General features: G+C 40.6%; 1 protein-coding gene across 2 annotated transcripts in view; it reads right to left on the bottom strand.

Annotated features, from left to right (window-relative positions):
- Positions 1-5,196: 5,196 nt before the first annotated feature.
- Positions 5,197-17,425, bottom strand: part of ACAP2 (ArfGAP with coiled-coil, ankyrin repeat and PH domains 2) — a 176,500-nt gene continuing 164,271 nt past the window's right edge. For both annotated transcript variants that reach the window (XM_073626342.1, XM_073626343.1), the window contains one exon: positions 5,197-11,637. In XM_073626342.1, the coding sequence (XP_073482443.1) occupies positions 11,534-11,637 (104 nt within the window). In that variant the 3' untranslated portion in view covers positions 5,197-11,533. The remainder of the gene's footprint in view (positions 11,638-17,425) is intronic.

Below are 17,425 nucleotides of genomic sequence, written 5' to 3'. Positions count from 1 at the left end.
ACATGTACTGGCTTAAGCAGGGGGACACGTCTGGCACTTCAGGATCTGAGTCCATGGTGGCGTAGTGTGCTACTGATGGTAGCCTTTGTTAAGTTGGTCCCAGCTCTCTGCAGGTCATTCACTAGGTCCCCCCTTGTGGTTCTGGGATTTTTGCTCACCGTTCTTGTGATCATTTTGACCCCACGGGGTGAGATCTTGCGTGGAGCCCCAGATCGAGGGAGATTATCAGTGGGCTTGTATGTCTTCCATTTTCTAATTATTGCTCCAACAGTTGATTTCTTCACACCAAGCTGCTTGCCTATTGCAGATTCAGTCTTCCCACCCTGGTGCATGTCTACAATTTTGTTTCTGGTGTCCTTCGACAGCTCTTTGGTCTTCACCATAGTGGAGTTTGGAGTGTGACTGTTTGAGGTTGTGGACAGGTGTCTTTTATACTAATAACAAGTTCAAACAGGTGCCATTAATACAGGTAATGAGTGGAGGACAGAGGAGCCTCTTAAAGAAGAAGATACAGGTCTGTGAGAGCCAGAAATCTTGCTTGTTTGTAGGTGACCAAATACTTATTTTCCACCATAATTTGCAAATAAATTCTTTCAAAAATCAGACAATGTGATTTTCTGGATTTGTTTCCACATTTTGTCTCTCATAGTTGAGGTATACCTATGATAACAATTACAGGCCTCTCTCATCTTTTTAAGTGGGAGAACTTGCACAATTGGTGGCTGACTAAATACTTTTTTGCCCCACTGTAAATGACACTGGCAATGAAGGGGTTAACACTAGGGGGTGATTAAGGGGTTAACTGTGTTCCCTAGGTGTGTTCTAACTGTAGGGGGGGGTGGGACTGACTAGGGGGAGGAGAGAGATCAGTGAGAGATCCCCTGAGAGAACCAGGATTTGTTTACACACAAATCCCGGTTCTCGCTCTGTCACGAGCGATTGCGGGTGCCCGGCTGTCATTGTGCCCACTAGGCACATGCATCGGCTCCAGGGACACGCGGCGGGTGCGTGCGCGCCTGCTTTGACGTCGTAAAGGAGCGACGTACAGCTATGGCGATTTTCCCAGGCGAGCCAACCTGCGCCGTATAACTGCGGCGGCTGGTTGGCTAGTGGATATATAAATTTCGTTTAGGTACAGCATTGCATGACCACGCAATTGTCAGTTAAAGTAGCACAGTGCTGAATAGTCCTTCCCTGGTCATGAAGGGTGTATAAACCTTCCAAAGCTGAAGTGGTTAGGCAGCAAGTAAACATATTGTCCCTGAAGTTGATGTGTTGAAAGCTGAAAAATAGACATTACGGTATGTTGTGTATGGGACTGCATAGTCAAAGACCAATCAGAGTGTCATGCTGACCCATGGCCACAGCCAAAAGCGCCTCCAATGGACATGTGAGCATTAGAACTGGACCATGGAGCAATAGAGGAAGGTGGCCTGGTCTGATAAATCACCTTTTCTGCATCATGTGGACGGACGGTGCATGTGAGTCACATACCTGGGGAAGCAACAACATCAGGATGAAGTATGGGAAGGAGGCAAGCCAGCGGAAGCAGTGTGATGCTTTGGGAAATGTTCTGCTGGAAAACCTTGGTCCTGCCATTCATGTGTATGTTACTTTGACACGTACCACCTACCTAAACTAAGTTGGTGACCAAGTACACCCCTAATGGAAACCGTATTCCCAGCTGACTGTGGCCTCTCTCAGCAGGATAATGTGCCCTGCCACCTTGCAAAAATTATTAAATTTTTTGAGAAAACACCGGGGGAGATTTACTAAAATCGAAGCGTGCAAACTCTAGTACAACTCTGCATAGAAACCAATCAGCTTCCAGGTTTTATTGCCAGAGCTTAATTGAACAAGCTAAAGTTAGAAGCTCATTGACTACAATGCACAGCTGCACCAGATTCTGAGTGCTCCAGATTTAGTAAATCAACCCTTAGGCTGGGTTTACACTGGTGCGACAAGACAGCCATCCTACTTTGGATCCGACTTTGCCCTGCAACTTGAAGCCGACATACGTCCGACTTTCAATGAACAGGGATCCGACTTGGATCCCCGCCAATATCAGGCATTGTTTGGTATGAATCTTAAGGGGGAACTCCACGCCAAATTTTAAATAAAAAACTGGCATGGGTTCCCTCTCCAAGAGCATACCAGGTCCTTGGGTCTGGTATGGATTTTAAGGGGAACCCCTACACCGAAAAAACGGCGTGGGGGTCCCCCAAAAATCCATACCAGACCCTTATCCGAGCATGCAGACCGGCCGGTCAGGAAAGGGGGTGGGGACGAGCGAGCGTCCCCCCTCCTGAACCATACCAGGCCACATGCCCTCAACATGGGGGGTGGGTGCTTTGGGGCGGGGGGGCCCTGCGGCCCCCCCACCCCAAAGCACCTTGTCCCCATGTTGATGAGGACAAGGGCCTCTTCCCGACAACCCTGGTCGTTGGTTGTCGGGGGTCTGCGGGCGGGGGGCATGATGGGGCGGTGATGTCATAAGGGGCGGGGTCACCCGTGACCACGTCCCATGCCTATATAAGTCGTTGCGCACCGCGCACACGCATTACAGCGGGAGAGAGCGTCATGTCAACATCGGAAGAAGACCGGAGGGAAGAAGACGACGGAGAAGACCGGGCCAACGCTAGCAAAAGAGCGGGCAAAAGAGCAGAAGATAGTGGAGGAGCCTGCAGAAGGCACCGGAGAGCGGGAGAAGAACCGGATAGTGCGAAGAAGAGGCCGGAGAGCGCGGAGAAGTCGGAAGAAACCCCCGAAGTCGGAAGAAGACCCCCGGAGCTGCCTAATTAATTACTTTAAAAACATGTCTAGTGTGTTTTTTATTGACAATTTTTTTCCCTCCAGGTGAATGGGTAGGGGTACGATGTACCCTCTACTCATTCACATAGGGCAGGGGGCTGGGATCTGGGGGCCCCCTTGTTAAAAGGGGCTCCCGGATTCCGATAAGCCCCCCCGCAGACCCCGAAACCAACGGCCAGGGTTGTCGGGAAGAGGCCCTTGTCCTCATTAACATGGGGACAAGGTGCTTTGGGGTGGGGGGGCTATCGTAGTGCGCCCCCCTGCCCCAAAGCACCCAAACCCCATGTTGAGGGCATGCGGCCTGGTACAGTTCAGGAGGGGGCGCTTGCTCGTCCCCACCCCTTTCCTGACCGGCTGGGCTGCGTGCTCGGCTAAGGGTCTGGTATGGATTTTGGGGGGACCCCCACACCGTTTTTTCGGCGTAGGGGGTTCCCCTTAAAATCCATATTAGACCGAAGGGCCTGGTATGCTCTTGGAGGAGGAACCCATGCCGGTTTTTTAGTTTAAAATTTGGTGTGGAGTTCCCCCTCAAGATCATCAAAACACAAGTTGCATGCCATAGTCAGATCATGCAAGGTGGCGATCCGACTTTGATCTGAATTCAATGATAGTCAATAGGCTGAAGTACGATCAAAGTCGGACCAAAGTAGTACAGGGAGCATTTTCAAAGTCGGACTGACTTGTGTTGGACCAGCTAAGACGGCTCCTATAGGGAAACATTGATTTTCACACGTCATGTGACATGAGCTCCCAATGTCGGAGCGTCGTGTAAATGATGGTGATGGTGCTCTTGGAGTCATAGGCAGCATTCCTCCTCCTCCAAACATGTCAAGTTGTGTTAATGCCAAAGAGCTCAATTTTGGTCTTATCTAACCACAACACTTTCACCCAGTTCTCCTCTGAATTATTCAGATGTTCATTACCAAACTTTAGATGGACCTGTACATGTGCTTTCTTCAGCAGGGGGGACCTTGCGGGCGCTGCAGGATTTCAGTCCTTCCCGACATAGAGTGTTACCAATTGTTTTCTTGGTGGCTATGGTCCCAGCTGCCTTGAGATCATTGACAAGATTCTCCTGTGTAGTTCTGGGCTGATTCCTCACCATCCTCATGATCATTGAAACTCCACAAGGTGGGGTCTTGCATGGAGCCCCAGATTGAAGGCGACAGAGTTATTTTGTTTGTTTCTTCCATTTGCGAATAATCGCACCAACTGTTGTCACCCTCTCACCAAGCTGCTTGGTGGTCTTGTTGCCCATTCCAGCCTTGTGTAGGTCTACAATCTTGTCCTCAACATCCTTGGACAGCTCTTTGGTCCTGGTGGAGAGACTGGAATCTGATTGATTGCTTCAGTGGACAGTTCTTTTATACAGGTAACAAGCTGAGATTAGGAGCACTCCCTTTAAAAGAGTGCTCCTAATCTCAGCTTGTTACCTGTATAGAAGACACCTGGGAGCTAGAAATCTTGCTGATTGATAGGGGATAAAATATTTATTTCACTCATTAAAATGCAAATCAAATTATAACTTTTTTGAATGCGTTTCCTGGATTTTATTGTTGTTATTCTGTCTCCCACTGTTAAAATAAACCTACTATTAAAATTATAGTGTGATCATTTCTTTGTTAGTGGGAAAACATATTGAATCAGCAGGGGATCAAATACTTTTTTCCCTTACTGTAGAAACAATTTTCTTGTTCAATTTCCTTTGGAATTACCTTCAACTATGTAGTATAAGGGCCTGCCTGATTGCATACAATTTGAAAATGTTTAGGTTTGACCTCATATGGTTTTGGTAAATCTAAAGGAAAATTGTACAAGAAAATTGTATAATGTGTAGCCAGCTTAAGAATACACTTATCAGCGGCTACAGCCACTTATCGACAAAAGTTTTCCAACTTGAGCATTCAACAGAAGTTGATCTAAAGACTGACTTCATACATTGTATCTGGAGATGTCCTAGGTTGGTAAGATACTGGAAAGATGTTATACAACATATGAATTCCATTTTTAAAACAAATGCGGTGGGTAATCCATATGTTGTGAGCATCCAGCGATATCAGAGAATCAAGTGAGGCTTAGCAGAAAATTGTTTCTCACCAGAAAATTGTTTCTCACTAGAAAAGTGGGTTTTCACTTCATCCACCGACAGTGGGGGAATGAATATCAGCAGTCAATTTGAATTTGAGACAGGAACAGATAACTTTTTTGCATAGGGGAGCTATCAATAAATTACTTGGTTTAATACCCAATTGGTGAGACTATGAACGTTGCTATAAGGAATGTTGTATTTTTATGGAAAAATTCAATAAAATATGGATGAAAAAGTTACATGGAATTATCTTCATTATGAAAAATGGAAAGATAAAAGATACAAAAAAACTGGTATCATAAACAAGGTTTTCTTTAATTGAGATTGCATATTTTCCAATTTTTGCAGTGTACAAATTATTTGATCAAATATTTACAATTGTTACACAATGTACAATTTCAGCTAATGCAGGTTTTCTTATTGTTCAAGTCAGGAAAAATAAGACTACATTCAAGTTCAACTTACAAAAATGATTACAATGAAACTAGATATGCATGACATTCATTATATTTTATGGAAGGAATACTGTATTGAAAAGATCTTATTCACCAATCAAACAGCACTAAATTTATTCTTGTGAAAAATATTGCACTTAAAACAGTCATGTCAGGAAGCACGGAGAAAAGTAGTACAAGCACTGAAGTAATGTACAATACAGAAAACAAATGATTTTTAAGCATTTTGTGAGTTACCGTAATTCTAATATGAAGTGGCCTTAGCACTACAGTAATCAAATCCGATTGGATAACATTTTTCCCACCTTTTATTTCTAGTAAAAGTGAAAATGAATCTTTTGGTTCATCCTAGGAGGAGGAGGAACTGGTGTTTCACTTTTGGACTGATGCTAGCAGTTTGATAAATATACGGTAACTTTTTAGTGACTTTAAAGCCCCCACAATGGCTGTAATAAAGGCTAAGTTACTGTTGTGGCAGAAATAAGAACTTTGGGGGGATATGTTTTTACCCAGAGAGACGTTAAGATATAAAACAAATCCTAAGACAGCCATAGATGGTTCGAATCTCGGCCAGTTCAGCAGACACCTATTGATCGACTTCAGTACAACCAGTCTGTCAGATTTTTGTATACAATTACTGCTGGCAGCTATAGCCAACAGCAGTAATTGTGTTCTGCTGGCAAGGAAGGCTCCCCGCTGGCAGAACACAATAGTGCTGTAATAGACTCCCATATCAACGCTTGCTGTGTTGACAGGGGAATCGAGCAATTTTTTTTTCTGCAACGGTTGGTTGGAGGAAAGAGAAACACATCCTCTATGGCTTGCCTTAACTCTTTGATGTATAGTACAAGCAACACTAATAGCAGTTGTGGGTAAATCTGGTCTTCAAAAGATTATACATTTTCAAAGGGCATTTTCTAAAGGTAATCCATATTCAAACCTTTTCTTTTTCAGTAGCAGCATCCTTACAAACAGTCTGCTAAAGTAGATCACAGGTATCCAAACTTATGTTAAAGTTGCTGCACCACATGCAAAGAAAAGAGGATAGCACCAAATATGCTAAAGTACCATGCACCTAATGAATAGCAAGTATGATGTAAACCAGCCAAATCTGTGTAAGTAGCATATCTGTGATTTATTTGTTGAAGCACTATACATAAAATACACTACAACTGCATTAAAGCGGAATTAAACCCATACAGTTACATTCCCGACATGCCGGAAATGTGTCACATTGGTTGTGCTCACGACAAAACTGTCAAACCACCAATGGCTGGTGTCATAACTGATCACATGTGCAGCATAATGGCAGTTGAAGATTAAACAGAGGCCAAGATGGCAGCTTCCTTGGCTGAAAAGTTTAGGAGCTTTTACTTCCACTTTAACTAGAAGCATCTGTCTTTGCCACACTGTCCCTTATATTCCCATCCACATTCAATTATTTAGAAGTAACCACACAGTACTACTGATAAGGATAATGCTTCACCTACTGTGCAAAATGACATTCATCAACCAATGTACACGACAGTGGGACAAGGAATTTGTTTGTTTTTTTTTTGTTTTTCTGTAAAGTAGCAACAGCTTTGTGTTTTCACTAGGAGGTAGAGTTTTTCAGTGGATAAGACATGCAAAGTCTTTTCTTCCAAATAATCTTTTCCCCGTGCTCCCATTAAAGAGGAATAAAACTGACTCTCTGGTCCATAAAGACTTCTGTACGAGTGCTTGCAATTTACAGAGGTATTACCTTTCTATGGCATGTGCATTAACTGCTAAAATTATAAAATCAACAAACCATGTAAGACCTCTTGTAAAGAAATATATGGCCTCAGGCAGTAGCCTCTATGGGCAGGTGAGAAAAGTTATTAAAGATGACCATAGATGGATTGAAAGTCAGCCAGTTTATAGGGACAGGCCGAATCTCGATCCATGTGTGGCCGCTCCCACTCGACAGAATTCGATCCAACAACGAAGAGTTCCCGCTCAGTGGGGAGGATTTCTCTATCCACCCAGCCAAAAATGCATCTATGGCCAGCTTAAAGGGCAAGTTCACCTTTACAGAAAAATCTGTAAGGTAAACTTACACAGGATGCCCACCTCACCACTCCCCCCCCCCCCCCCCTGCCCTGGAGCGTGGCAATCTCCCGCTATGATCCCTCGTATAGCCACCTTACTGGTCCAGGGCTTAGAAATCTCCTCTGCGTAATCTCCTAAACGTACCTCGTCAGGAGGTACGTATAGGAGCATTCTAATTGGTTGGTGCCTTCACGTGTGGGGCCCCGACCAATCAAAGCCCGCGTAGCCCGTCCAATCACCGCAGGCGAAGAGGCGAGAAAGCCGTGGGGATTTCAAATCCCGACTGGTAAAGCGGCTGTATGATCTATCAGAATGGGAGATCGACACACTCCAGGTTAGGGGGACCAGATGTGATGGGGAGGGTGTCCAGTGTAAGTTTACATTACAGATTTTCTGTAAAGGTGAACTTACACTTTAACTCTTCATAACCTCTCAAAAATAAAGGAATGGTGAACAAGGAGTAATGATGCCCGCTTTTGCTACCTCCTGCCAGGTGTGCATAATGAGAATATATAAGGACAAGGTAGTAGATGTAAAAGAAGCTACCAACTAACTGCTCATGTTAGCTACTTTCTAGTACTCTAATTTTTCCAAGGGAGAGCTTGCGATATCATTGGGATGAAAGAGTGGGTAAAATTTTAATGGGGATAGGTTGGTGATTTTATATAATAAATGGTCTCTGAGGAGACATGGAGTGCAGTGGTCTGTTTGTGCTAAAGTTATTCTATACAGTATATTTATTGATAGTTTTACAGTGGCTGTTAGTAGTCTAACAACAATGGCTCATTTTTGGTATGGATACTCTCCAGCTCTACCTTCCTGGGAAGGACAGGCAAAAAGAGGCAGCAAAGAGACTTTTTTGTTGTTGTTTCTGGTGGGTGTGTGGATTGATATACACTAAACTATTGCTAATAGCTGTTTTAGCATAAAACTCCCTCTGCCTTTTTTGTATACTCTACTTTTAACTTTAATTTGGCTGATATAGATTCAGGTCATTACATGCAAGGACAAGCAGGCATCTACATAAAGGACTTTGGTCACAACTGAAGACTATTATGTGTTACAAAGAACACAAGTGTTAAGCAAGATCAGACATGACTTATCAATTTTATGGCATTGGCACTGCCATCTACACTGTTATAGGCGATCAAACTGGCAGCAAAAATTATTTTGAGTACTGTTAGCTAACAGTTCCTGGATGTTATGTACATGTCCAATACATTTAATAGTTGTACATTCTATCTGCACATTTTTAGCTGACAAAATATATAAAAAAAGATATGCTGTTTGGTTCTCACCAATACAATAAAGACTAAAATGTCAACTTTTAATACTGTCAGCATATGCATTGCGTACTATTATTTGTCTATACAGAAACAAACTTGCATGCTAAAATCAGGATGTGCTTGTATCATAAAATACCAAAACAAAAACCTATATGATAATGTAAATAAATCAATAGCTTAAAATGAAAATGTGTCAAATTGGATCACAATACATACAATGTAACCTATTGTAATAACTGGTAACCATTAAAAATATACTGTATATTTTTACCTAACAAGAACAATAGTTCAGCAAAAATAAAACAATAATCAAGACTTACCCACATTGTATAATGTGGTTGCTGCTAATTCTTTTAGGCTGCATTCACACCTGAGCATTTTGTAAAAAGGTCATCTCAAAAGTTCCAAAACGCCCAACAAGCAAAATCCCATTCATTTCAATGGCACCTGTTCACATGTGAGCGTTCTGTCACCTAAAACAAAATGCCTGATGCTCAAAAAAGTACATGAGCTTCTTTTTTGGCAGATTACAGGTGTTTTACTGCTTTTAAATTGGTGACCTTTTAACCTTGAAAATGTGTACAAAAATGCTGCAAAACCTCAAGGAAAAACACCTGAAAAAACACCTGAAAACGATACGCTCAGGTGTGAATGCGGCCTTAATAGCTGTAGGAAAAAAGCAGATACTAGAGTGTTTAGAAATGGAGATTTTCAACTTCAATGTAAAATGTGAACCCCTTATCCCAATGCTTTTTCCAAGCAATATCCATCTTCCTGATCATGCTACTGGCTGCAATCATCACATTTAATATCTGAGAACCACATGTAATGGTACAAGTCTCACGGTTCCAGGAACAAATGCAGATCATTGAAGAAAAGAGACTCGACCAAGATCTGCATTAATATGTTTAATAAGGAAAGAGCAGGAGCACTCTCACAGGAGTTCTGTCAGATGCCAGAGGGGGGTGCAACATAATGCTACTAATGCTAGAATCCTGTACACAATGTAAAAAAAAAAAAAAGCTTTATTAAAATGGTGAGGAAACTAAGCTAGCCAAATGAACTAAAGTTTTTTTTTGGAGTTGTACATTCTTCTTATAAAGGCCATAAATGACATAAAAATGCATGGCTACTGAAATGCATCGTCAGAAGTTTCTCAACATTCTACTACACCTCCGTCCTGCCACTGACAGTGCTCCTGTGTAAACAGGGTAGAACAGTCAGGTGCTCTTTTTCCTTATTTTACAATCACATCTGGAACAAGAAATTGAGGCTGCTCCATTGCAATAAAGCATCTCCCATAAAAAACACTGGCCTAGCAGACTAAGTGCAGCACTGTCGATTTTAAGGGCAGGAGGGGGACTTTTTCCTGGCCTAAAGTGGAAATACGCATTAACGCACCCAGATTTCATAACATTGTGCTCAAACAGCCAATCTGAGTCATCTAAAACAGCTTTGAAGTATACCTGCCATGGTTTAGGCTATTGTGAGTGTACAGTGACTGTTACTGTAACAAGAAAGCAGGTTGCTGATAGGAATGAAGAGCAGGCAACTCAAGCTGTGTCTGTACATACCTGGAGCAACATCTAGTGTCCTTCCTCAGCCCAAATGCCATGAAGTTCTGATCAGGCAAAGAGTTATGACATTTCCTGATAGCATTAGACCTTATCCGCATATCCCACATTGCTACTGGCCCATCACTATGATGGGCTGCGTCACTGGCCAAAAGGTATGTGTGTGTAGAGGAAAAGAGGTAGGGGGAACAGTTACTACCAGGAGGTGCTGATTCTTTGTCTAATCATAACAACGCAGAATTTGGGAGTAGAGTAGCACTGAAAGTTGCTGAAACTATGTTTAGATACACCCTAGGTGCTGGCACTTCTACCTAACGGCAGCCTTTTTGGGTCACACTTTCAGCCCAATCCCAGCATACTGATGCTGCAGTGAGATAGGCAGCTTAATTAAACGACTTTAAAGTTATAACTGAATAACCAATTTTACACTTAACCTGCAGGGCAATGCCTGACTTTCATAAAAATATGTAATACATACAAACTTTTTTCATTTCAGCTTTGTAAAATCTAATTTGACAGTAATTTGTTTGCTACACAATGCAATGCACAGCATTAATTGTGCCCTTTTATACTGGCAGTGGGACTCATGTGGACTTATATGATAATACAGTGTCAGTCATACATAATGTTCAGATTACATTTACTGCGGATACACATCAACTAAAACTGCAGTAAATTAAAAATAAACGGTATACCTAATAGCAAGGCAATGTATTAATTTTTACTTTAAGTTCTAAGCCTAGTCTTCCACAGCATCCTAACATATATCTTATGATAGGTCTTATAAATTAGTGCAACACTGTCAAGGAAGGTGCAGCGTTCAGATTAAGAATTGTATGTATGACTTACAGAGTACAACACATAAAGCAGCCATGTATATTGGTCCTTTTTATATACAAAAAGGGAAGAGCATGGCAACCAAACCATTCATGGTCCCTACAATACTGGAACCATAATTCAGGCTAAAACTAAATTTGTACATTTACTGTACACAAACACTACAAAGTACTCTATTTTCAAATCATTGCCTTGGCTCAATCACTGTTCTGTGTTTTGTTTGTGACATTATTAAGCAGAAAATAGTTTTATCCAGGAGAATCAGCAGCAGTCACTGCTTAACAAATGGAATGATGAGACCAATTAAACACTGGCTTGCACTGCCTAAGACTAGGCTCTCAGGTAGTTCAATTGCCAAGAATAGTTTTAATTTTTTTGCAGGTAAAATTAAGGCATACAACATGAGATTCATGACTTCTGAGAATCTGGATGTTGAAAACGGTTCAGTTTTTCTGGATTGTTAGATGCCATGTGGGAGAAATCTCTGAATATATCTTGGTATGTTTCATCCCCTGCAGAGAAAACAAACATTATTTATCCTGGTATACCTGAAAAATGGAAATATCCAACTTATATACAGTACACTGCTGTGATCTGTGACAAAGACGATAACTGCTTATCACATAATGCTGGCAAAAGGCAGCCAGTGACCATCTAAAATTTAAGGAATGACAGACCCCAGCAAGTCCAAAAAGCAAAGAACTATTAGGTTATACAAAAAAAATAGTGTCTGAGCAGCTGCTGGGCAGAAGAAGCATGCCCTACCTACCATAGGATATAATTTAGATCAATGGGACTAGTTTATGAAAACAGGAGGAAATGAAAGTAGAGGAGCTGACCACAGCAACCAATCAAATTAATGTTTTGATTAACACCACTCTGTAAAAATGAGATATAAAATTTGATTGATTCTGTTTCTTTTGGGTAATACAAAACCTTTTCTCCCTCCAATTGTAACAAATCAAACCCAATGCAAATTATAAACAGAGATATACGAATTGTCAGACTGGATGACAAAACGGATCATATAGACCTTTTGCATGCATGACCTCATAAAACTTACATACAAAGATCTATACCTGCTAGAAGACTCCATGTATCCAGGAAGATGAAAGGAAAGAGAAAAAGCAAAGTAGCATATATTTAAATATATAATGATAATTGTCTAGCTCAACAGGAAGAGCAGGTAAAGTTCCAGCAGGATGAAGCTGAAGCTACAGGAAAAACAATCTTGTTCATAAACACTCCTCACTATCTGCCCATTTCACCTACAGTAGTACAAACCCTCCAAGTTATGGAGGGCTATACTATACTATACTAAACTAATCAATAAATCAATACAGGATTCAGTGACTCCTAAAGTCACTGGACAGGAAACTAATTTTCAGGACAGGATGACATTCTACAGCTTTTCCTGTGATTATGTGCAAGTATAAAAGGGTTTAAGTGATCAACCAAAATGTGGACTATACATTGGATAAGGTTTCATCATCCTGAAATATGTGTTGGTTGAACGCCAAGGCAAAATGTACATTTTGTGCAAATAACAGTTTAGCTGCTGCAATGATACTTTTACTAAGCAATTGAAAAGAATTTCAAATGTTTAACTAAAATTAATTTGTAAATTCAAGACATGAAATTGTGGCGGGCATATACTGCTGCCTATATGCTACAGTTAAGCATAAGCAAATATCAGAACTTCGCTGTTCTTATTTTAGTTTATCAAAAACAGTGTCAAATATTGCACTAGTTTTAGGTTTCCCTCTTTTACTTTTAGATTAAAAACATAGTATAAAAAATTAAGTTTTATTACTCAGATAGGTACATTATCTATATGCGTGATCCTTAACTTGTGATCTGCCTGATTTTTTTCTGCTATCCTTGTTGTTAGTGTATTTTATGTGTGGCCCAAGACAATACCTCTTCTTGCAAAGTGGCCCAGGAAAGTCAAAAGGTTGGACACCCCTGTGCTAGACAAAGCTATCCCCCATATAATAAAAAATCCCCATATACACACACTTTTTTGGCATGCTTTTTTTTCTATATTCTACTGAATACCAATACTGCTAACCATGCAAATGCTGTTAATCAGTATGATATGCACTGCCCTCAAAGATAGTGCATCAGCATTTTACATCTTTCAGTAAAAGACCAGTCTACAGATGTCATCATTGATAAAGGAAGTCGCCATAGGTATACAGTTCAGTTGGATCTGTAGTTGTCATCAGGAAAATAGAGGAAGTTTTGCAGGTGTCATCAGACCAGGGGGGTCAGCAGGTGTTATCAGTCTGGTGTGAAGCCATGTTATAAATCAGTTGGGGAGGGAGTTCATGGGTATCATTAGTAAGGCTGCATTCACACCTGAGCAGAGCGACTTTCAGAGTTTATTTGAGAGTTTTTGAGCACTTTGTGTATTACAAGAATTATACAGATTCAGGCATTTTTGTTTAACTAATAAAAAACACTAGGTGGAGGACATTAGGGGTGGAGAGCTGCTGTTTGTGCAGAAAATGTGCTATGTTTACTACATTGAAACGTTTTTTTTCCATCTATTATCTGCTTGCAGGAAACTCATTTAAACATACACAATTTAAATTACCTGAAGCGCGCACAATATAGTAGGCAATACCATTCTACTTATACTACATATTCAAGAGGCATATCTATATTGATAGCAAATGATGTTGACTTTTCTTGCAGGCAGATACAAAATGGACATTAGAGGTCTCTATATCTTCCTATATTGAACAATTTATAGAAAATCATGTGTTAGCCAATGTGTATACCACCTCCATATTCATCAGAGGTACTTAAGGAATTTTTAAATGTCACCACTGATAAAGCTGATGTTCCCGGGTTAATTGTAGAGGACTTTAATAATCATCTTGGCCCTCAGTTAACTATAGTGCGGCAACGGGACAAGTGACTTCTGCATGCACCTCCTTTGCTGGGTATGTTCGGGAGATTGGTCTAATGAATGTATTGAGAAAGTTACACTCCCAATGTCAGAGTTTTCTTGTTTCTCTAGCACCCATATGGCCTTATCTAGAATAGACTTGGCGTTAGTTACTTCTGCGATGTTGCCTGTGATATCTGAAGCGACTTACGCAGCTAAAGGGTTGTCTGATCACTCCCCATTGATTCTCAAGCTAACCTTATATTCTACCCAGATCAGCACCTTATGGAAAGTTAATCCCTATTGGTTTGACCTTTTTCCTTAAAAAGGAGAGTATCTTGCTTGATATTTTGGCATACGGTACTATTAACAGGCCCTCTGTATCTTTGCAGATTTATTGGGACTCCTTAAAAGCCTATATAAGAGGCTTATTTATCTCTCAAATTTCAAAAATGAAAAAAGATCTAGGGCTTGGGAATGTTCTGTGGCTGAAGCGGTTTTACAGGTCGAACTTCAATATATAGTGAATCCTACTGCAGAAGCTCAACAGACGTGGATGCAAAAACAGGCAAATGCCGATATCTCCCGTAAAAAAGCAGAACAGAAAAGTTTTTTTCTTTAGCAATCTTATTTTGAAGATGGGGAAAACACGGGCCATCTTTTAGCAGCAATAGTAAAAGCTCAAAAACCAGTGACACAAGTGGTAGAATTGCAAGCATCTCCAACTAAAATCATACGTACTACAGTAGAGATATCATCAGTGTTTTTTGATTTTTTTTTTAAAAACCTGTATAGTAGTAAAGTATCTTCTAAAGAGGTTGAACTGCATTTTTTTCTTAACTCCATTACTTTAACAGAATTGTCCATAGCTGATAGAGAGCTGTTATTATCAAGGGGATGTGGCCGGTGTCAGAGGCATGTTTCAGACACTTGAGAAAGGAGCGCGCATGTGCCTTATGGACTGCTCTGAAACGCGGTGTGGTCTCCCTGCTAGTGCTGACGTCACACACTGTTTCCATGAGCTGTTCATTCCTCTCCTCTATAGGACACAGACGGCCTCCTCCCTGGCTCCTTGTGGCTCTCACAGCCTGGACTTGTAATCTCCTGGAAACATGCCTCTGACACCGGCCACATCCCCCTGATAATGCCGACTCGTATAGAGTATCCATGTATTTATTGACATGTAAGTGTCTACTATTTCTGTTATATTACCGATTAAAACACTTTACTCAGAGGCGCTTTTCTATTTTTGATTTTTCCAGATAGAGAGATGTTGGATAAACCTCTGACTTCAGAGGAACTTCAGGCTGCCTCTGTCAGTTTGCCTAAGAATAAAACCCCAGGAGCAGATGGGTTGCCAGGGGAGGTCAATAAAGTCTATGGCGCTAATTTGTTGACTGAATTATTAGAGGTATTTATTGCAGCATTGGAGTGTGGTCATCTCCCTCCCTCCATGAAGGAAGAGATTATTATAGTCCTATAGGATAAGACTCCTAATAATCCAAAATCACATTGCCCAATATCATTGCTTACATCAGATGTAAAATTACTTTCAAAAGTGTTAGCTATTAGATTGGCAAAAGTAATATCTAAAATAGTGCATTTAGACCAGTTGGGTTTCATCCCAAATAGATCAACAGCACTGAATATAAGCAATTATTTCATAATCTGCAGATTCCGTCTGAAAATCTAGGTAACAGGGATATATTGATTGATGCGGCAAAAGCTTTTGATAGAATAGAGTGGGACTTTTTATGGCATGGTCTAGAGAAGTTTAGATTTGGATCCCAGTTTATAAGTTGAATAAAAACTCCTCTATGCAGTTCCGATGGCACGGGTTCAGGAAAATGGACAGGTATCTGCCCCCTTTTCATTACGAGGAACAAGACAGGGATGTCCATTATCACCCCTACTCTTTGCCCTTGCTATCGAACCTTTGGCTGCTGCCATACACCAATCATCAAATATTACTGGGTTCTGTAGACCTCTAGGAGAGGACAGAACTGCCTTATATACCAATGACACACTTCTATTTTTGGGAGACACTTTGTCTTCCTTAATAGCATGTCTTTAATATATATGGCTCTTTTTTAGGATTTACAATAAATTGGGATACGCTAGTTATTTTACCTGTGGACCCTCTTGTCACCAATCTGCCATCATCTGCATCCCAAATAAGTGTAGTTTCTACATTTAAATATTTAGGTGTCCAAGTCACACAACAAGTGAGCACAGCTGTAAAGAGGAATTTAGCTTCACTGCTTATGCGCTTTAACCAAGTGGGGAAAATTTGGAGTAAGCTACCTTTTAACAGTAATTGGCAGAGCCAATGTGATAAAGATGGTTTGGATGCCAAAATTACAATATCTTTTACATAAACCAGAGAAACTTGAAAATTTTGATCCATGGAAAAAGGCCGATATTTTGTTACTTCATCAAATTTTTGATAACAAGGTTTTACAACCATTTGACAAATTGGCAGAGAAATATCATCTGTCTAATAAATTATTCTTTCAATATCTACAGTTGCAGCATGCTTTGCAGAGTCGGGCTACGACTTTTCTATTAAAATATAACCCATCTTTAATTTTAACTTTGGCAATAACTATAAGACGCTCTAAACAGGCACTTATTGGGGATATACTGTATATTCTTCCTTACAAAAGGACAGTTAGAGCGAATATAAAAGATGGCAATTTTTTACAATGGCGTAGGGACTTGGAGACTCTTAGTGACGAGGAATGGGAGCAAGCTTTAAAAAAAATTATTCAGAGCATCCTTATCCTCCTCACAGTGTCTGACCAAGTTATTCATTATTCATAGATCCCATTACACTCCTTTAAAGCTACATTCCTGGGGTAAAACAACTACATCAAATTGCCCAAGGTGCACTAATGATACGGGTACACATATATATGTTGTGGCAATACCCCAAATTGCATCGCTACCAGGAGTGTGCATTTGATGCTTTAAATACAATATGTTCTACACAGGTTTCAGTCCAACCCAAAAATAGCATTGCTAGGGATGTGGGAAGACATTCTCCCGACTGAGAAGCATGTGATGTGGTAAATATCTATGTATATAGTCCGTAAACTTATACTACAAAAATGGATATCAAATTCTCTGCCAACAATAGCTCAATGGTCCGAAGTGATTAATCTTAATCTAAAATGGGAGGAATTGGCATATAAACATAGGAGAAGCCCTAAAATTTTTTTGAAAATTTGGTCCTGGTGGTTAGTCTCCAATTTATCCGAGCATACCAATGATGCTGAGGAAAGTTAGTAATGAGATGGATTCATGGTGGAGGAGAACTGTATATGCATATATATTATATCGCTAGGGGGTAGCAATTTAATTAGATTGAATATAATGGTTGGATTTATATTGTTAATCTCATG

Source organism: Aquarana catesbeiana, linkage group LG04, assembly GCF_042186555.1.
Source record: "Aquarana catesbeiana isolate 2022-GZ linkage group LG04, ASM4218655v1, whole genome shotgun sequence".
In the NCBI taxonomy this organism is placed as follows: domain Eukaryota; kingdom Metazoa; phylum Chordata; class Amphibia; order Anura; family Ranidae; genus Aquarana; species Aquarana catesbeiana.
Note: the sequence above shows the minus strand (reverse complement) of the source record. Positions and strands in the feature narration are given on the sequence as shown.